The sequence below is a fragment of the Odontomachus brunneus genome, unplaced genomic scaffold (genome assembly GCF_010583005.1).
Source record: "Odontomachus brunneus isolate Ranch 3 - 2012 unplaced genomic scaffold, Obru_v1 Obru_scaffold_082, whole genome shotgun sequence".
NCBI lineage: Eukaryota > Metazoa > Arthropoda > Insecta > Hymenoptera > Formicidae > Odontomachus > Odontomachus brunneus.
The window spans coordinates 1,440,228-1,445,249 of record NW_022639532.1 but is presented as its reverse complement, the minus strand read 5'-3'; the positions used below and the strand labels follow the sequence as shown (position 1 = coordinate 1,445,249).

The following is a 5,022-nucleotide window of genomic DNA, read 5'->3' as shown; positions in this document are numbered from 1 at the left end:
AGAGAGAGAGAGAGAGAGAGAGAGAGAGAGAGAGAGAGAGAGAGATCCGAAACAATTGAAGATGATTAAAGAGAAGCGAGTCGGCAGAATTTGCAAGTTTGCCGCGCGCAAACACAGCGCCGCCAGTTGATAATTTTGCCCGTTGTTGATTTCACTTCGGTATTACGTGACGCGTCAAAGTCGAAGGGCGACACAGCAGACAGTACGGAACCGGTAGAATTTGGAAGCGATCAAGCGAGCGAGCAATGAGGCAGACCGAAGCGACTATCTCGCGAGTTCGCCGCGAATGAAAGCAGTATATTTCGTGAACGAGTTAACATGATCAGCGGCATTCAAGCCGCCTTAAAAAATGCCATTGACGTGGTAAGTGATAACAATCGTTAGTGACTGCGATAACAGAAATGCGCAATGCGCCCCAATGCGTCCTCACTTTAAGGTTGTTCCGTGCACCTTAACTCAGCAATGAAGAGACACATTCCAAGACGCGAATCGTCAGATACACATCGTGTTTACAGATTGCCCCGCCGGCAACGCCGTTGCAGGACTTCACCTATCACTGGAAGCAGTTGATGAACTTTTATGTGAGTCACTTAACCGACTGCAAAGTCCCTGTGCAAAATACCAGTATACCGCGCCACTTGGATGTACTGCTAGAGATCTTACTTGGGGAAGAAAAGGAGGAGAATGAAACTGGACCGTGTCTTGAGTACCTTCTGCAGCACAAGTTGCTGGATCTCTTGGCGACCTTGGCCAGTGCGGAGGCGCCGCCTGGCATGCGAATGGTTTGCCTGGCCTTCCTGAGAAAATTGCTGGGCAGATCCAAGTATCCACTGCTGCATCACGCATCCATTTATTCTCCAGTACAGCGATTAATCGCACTTTGCAATGGCAATCCCCCATCGCCGATTGAAGCTGAAGAGGTATCTTCAACAGTAGAATTGATCTTTCTTTGTTTCCTCTCTAATTTTAGTTTAGTATTTACATGTGTTTTTTTCTGTTTGTACCTGTGTGCTCTGTTTTTATTATTTTGTCTTGGCACTATATATATGTATTATATTACCTACGTCATACATTTTGATTTTGCATTATACACTTACCTTGAAGTTGCATAACTTCTGCTCGTGCTTTTACCACCATAATATATACTACTGCTTATGCAATGTACACCCATTCTCATTTTTGTGTTTTTTCTCACTACGATGTCATATTTATTAACTGTTGTATTTACTATTGTATGCCTCAAGGGACTTGTATCACAAGGTTGAATAAATCTATCCATCTGCTTATTTGTTTTGATCTCTTTTCCACCGACTATTTTCGTATTGTACTAAATTAATGCGAGATGCTGAACAATTAAGAAAGAAAAAATAAAAGTACTTTGCTCCTTAGGTACAATTTCTGCTGACTATTTGCTTTCTGGTATGCAAGTACCCGCACGTCAGCAACATCATCAATGATGTTCCAAACACACAGACGGTTGGCAATCCGGCAAAGAGAGACTGCGAGCGAACAGAGATTCAAAAGGTGACGTACGTGCCAACGAGAAGAAGAAACAAGTTCAATCCCTTGTTCGAACCTTTGGACACTCAAGCGATTACACTGGTGAGCCCGAGTCTGTTCGATCAGAGGAGATCGCATCGCACCGCCGCCTCCTTGCTATCGCACGGCTCGTCCAGAAGATCAAACGACTCTGTATCCTCGAGAGAGGAGAGCGTGTCGTCGAGTCCTTTAGCTCAAAAATCGGTCTGCGACTCACCATCCATAGTTACGAAGAACAAAGAACGGTGCGGGGACGACGAAGAAGATATTTTGGGAAACGAAATCGACCAACACTTGCAAAATTTGAGGGACTTGCGCTTGGATAACGTTGACGGTAACGTTTACGACGACGCGAGTTATACAACGGATAATAATCTGAGCTTCAAGTCACCGCAAGTACCAGAAAAATCCAAATGTCTTCTATTGGATGCCCTGATGAGCTATTTAAACAGCGCGGTAAACTAGTCTCTCTCTCTTTCTCTCTCTCTCTCCCCTCTTTCTCACCCTCTCTCTCTCTCTCTCTCTCTCTCTCTCTCTCTCTCTCTCTTTTTCTCTATCGTACCGTCAGTTGTACATGTTGTATAAATTCTATTATACACAAAATCGTCTGATCATCGTCGCTCGTTTTCAGGACAACACCGTGAGGATACGAGCATGCGAGGGAATCATGGCTTTAGCTTCCCTGGACGATCCCGCGTTTGCGCATACCATGGCCAAGAGCGAGTTGTCGTTGATAGTGCCGCGTCGATTGGAGACTCTGTTCAACGCGATACCAGCACACGTGGACCACCTGGAGATCTACTGCGTGGATGTGACGTGGGGTCTGGATTCACCGTTATGGACCAAAGAAAGCAAATTTTCTGGTTGCCGGCAGGTCGCGGCGTTCTTCATGTGGTTCGACTACTGCGACCAGTTGATCAGGGAGGCTCGAACGGAAGTCGCGGAAACGTTGGCGAGAAACATCAGGCTAATGTTCCTCGACGGAATAGTGACGCCCGCGCTCGCCAATCATCATGTCGTACTTATCACCGCGCTTGTCGCCAAGTGCTTAAAGGAGATCACCTCCGTCGTATTGTGCACAGGTGCCATTAATCCAACTAATTTCTCTTTTCAAAAAGCAATTCTTTCGTATTCCTGAATTTCGAGCCATTTTCCTACAATCATCATGTATTCTCAGAGATGAGTTACTGGCTGGTTGGACAAGACAGAGAGCCGGCGATATCGAACGTGTGGACATCGCCGGTGTTGCATCGACTCATAGAGAACTGCTTTACGGACAGCAACGACCTCACGATAGAGACGCTCAAGTTGTTCGAAGAAGCGATAGACAAGAGAAACGAGCATATATTGCACTGTCTGGTGCTGATTTACCTTTCTACGCGAGTATATTACGATAACACCGCTGCCGACAGCGCTATCGCCTCGTGGAGCGATGAGGAGGACGAAAGGGAAAAGGAGAAGAAGGGCTCATTGGATCTCTCTTACGAACAGAATCACAGTCGTACTCTAGCACCGAGTAATATCCATCGGGTTGTCAATTGGTAAGAGCGGCAGCCAGGTAGCTGAGTAGCAAACTCAGTTATATACATAGACTACAATACTCACGCGTTTCAGTTTTCTATCATTGATGCCGCGATACCTGCAAACGGACTCAAACGCAAACAACTACGAAAAGTACATGTCGGCGTGGGAGCGACAGTACTCATCGGTGCTCTCCGATTGCGCTCTAATGGCATGGCCGCTGGAAGCAGTGATGGTCGACGACACCGCCAGTTCCGATTCTCGACCGGAAGCCGACCACTGCTCGGTTACCGCGGATCGTTTCTACATGGGACCGTTTCTCAGCATGCTTTTTGACAAAGTCAGCAACATGCCCAGACAGACGTATGAGGTCAACTTGGAGGTTACGGGATTGCTCTCCAGGTAGTGACGAGCATTTCTCCAATTTCTCTCAAGCGATAGCGTTCTAAACCAAGAGTCAATTCTCCAAAGTCTCAAGAAATCTTTAATATCCCAAGCATCTAAAAACAACAACACGTCAAACGACTTGAGACTTTCGTTGTACATATATCAGAGGTCAATGTATATCTTGAGTCCATCGCTATTTCTAGGCTAGCGCTACTGCCGCATCCATATTTGCACGAGTTCCTGCTGAATCCCTTACTACCGCTGATACCCGGCACGAAGAGTCTGTTCCTATGCCTACAGAGGGTCGTCAAGCAGCTCGTCGGCGAAATACCGAAAACTCAGGAAAGCAAGGCAAGATTGAAAGAAACGAGGAAGAGATTGCTGAGTGACTGTTCGCAGGAGGAGTGAGTGGGATTTAGAGGATATCATTCTTGATATTTTGCAAACCCATGTAAAAACGATTAAGAATAGGAAAAGATGAGATAAAACTCATACCAGGAAGTAAAGGGGAGACTGATATTACAACAAAAGAATCCATATTGCGAGTAATTTTTCTTTTTATTTTTACGTTAAAGTTTTTATATAGTGTTTTTTCCCTCATAACATCTGCCTCGTAACATCCGTCGTAAGTCGAACGCGAATTGCCCATAAATTTAATTTTATACATTTGCAAAGTGATCTTTTATGTATGTAACTTTTGCAATATTTGCGTTTCAGGGAAAAGGAGGACATTTTATACGAGAGTGCCATTGTGACAGAGGAATTTTGCAAAGATCTCGCAGCTATAGCGTATATGAAATATCACCATTCTGTCTGATAAGTTTCTGCATATGAGAGAAGCATGTAAATTATTAATGTTGATATATCGTCGAAAGCGCGTACAATTACATCTGCTCGATACTTTAAATACATATGCTTAGGTAGTAAACTATACTTGTGATGAGACTTTGTAAGATATTAAATATTATGCACATACATTAAAGATTATTACTAATTAACATACAATGTTCTAGTTTTGCAAGTCTGTATCCTCTACAAAACAAGAAGGCAAAATACAAGAAACGTGTATCGCAAAAAATTACGTAAAATTACGTGTTAGTATTACTCCCAATATGTCAAACTTTTTTTCTGATTGTGAAGAACCCAACGAGCTTCCTCCTGTATTTTTCCCACTAAAATATATACTACCTGAATATCTATTGTAGACTTCTTCGAAATCAATTCCGATCGGAATATTCCGTCTCCCCTAAAAGAGACAATAGAAATCTAGGAAATAACTGAATGGCTGCATTCGGCAGACTCAACAGTTGCACAACAGTTGAGTAATTTGTCAATGGCTACGTTCAGAAAACATAGCTGATCAGTGAGCGGTCAGTAATTATTGGTCCTTACTGTTAGATCCCTAACTTTAGACCAATTACGTTGAGTAATTACTCAACTGTTGTGCAACAGTTGTGTCTTCTGAACGCACTCAATGTAATTGGTCTAGATTTAGGGATCTAATAGCAAGAACCAATAATCGTTGATTGCTCACTGAGCGCTTTTTCTACTGAATGCGCCCAATGTTTCCGAAGA

The 5,022-nt window shown here is 43.7% G+C and overlaps 1 protein-coding gene across 4 annotated transcripts; it reads left to right on the top strand.

Moving 5' to 3' along the window:
• The first annotated feature begins 55 nt into the window (after window positions 1-55).
• On the top strand, window positions 56-4,445 carry LOC116847726 (protein FAM160B1-like). 4 transcript variants are annotated; one of them, XR_004378817.1, is made up of 8 exons: window positions 56-363; window positions 516-920; window positions 1,390-1,995; window positions 2,171-2,621; window positions 2,717-3,080; window positions 3,154-3,462; window positions 3,651-3,992; window positions 4,165-4,445. XR_004378817.1 is itself a non-coding variant. In XM_032823025.1 (8 exons), the coding sequence occupies exons 1-8, from the start codon at window positions 319-321 to the stop codon at window positions 4,279-4,281; spliced, it is 2,445 nt and encodes an 814-aa protein (XP_032678916.1). In that variant the 5' UTR covers window positions 56-318; the 3' UTR covers window positions 4,282-4,445. The 4 variants fall into 4 exon arrangements, 3 of the variants coding, with proteins under 3 accessions (XP_032678916.1, XP_032678917.1, XP_032678915.1); XM_032823025.1 differs by having other exon boundaries at window positions 3,651-3,798; XM_032823026.1 differs by having other exon boundaries at window positions 57-363; window positions 437-920; window positions 3,651-3,851.
• The last annotated feature ends 577 nt before the right edge of the window (window positions 4,446-5,022 follow it).

What these genes read in the sequence shown, in the direction of transcription:
- LOC116847726 (XM_032823024.1), top strand. Translation starts at nt 319, where the DNA reads ATGATCAGCGGCATTCAAGCCGCCTTAAAAAATGCCATTGACGTG. An exon ending in CTCCGTCGTATTGTGCACAG is followed by an intron (nt 2,622 to 2,716) that starts GTGCCATTAATC and finishes ATGTATTCTCAG; the next exon opens with AGATGAGTTACTGGCTGGTT. An exon ending in ATCCATCGGGTTGTCAATTG is followed by an intron (nt 3,081 to 3,153) that starts GTAAGAGCGGCA and finishes CACGCGTTTCAG; the next exon opens with TTTTCTATCATTGATGCCGC.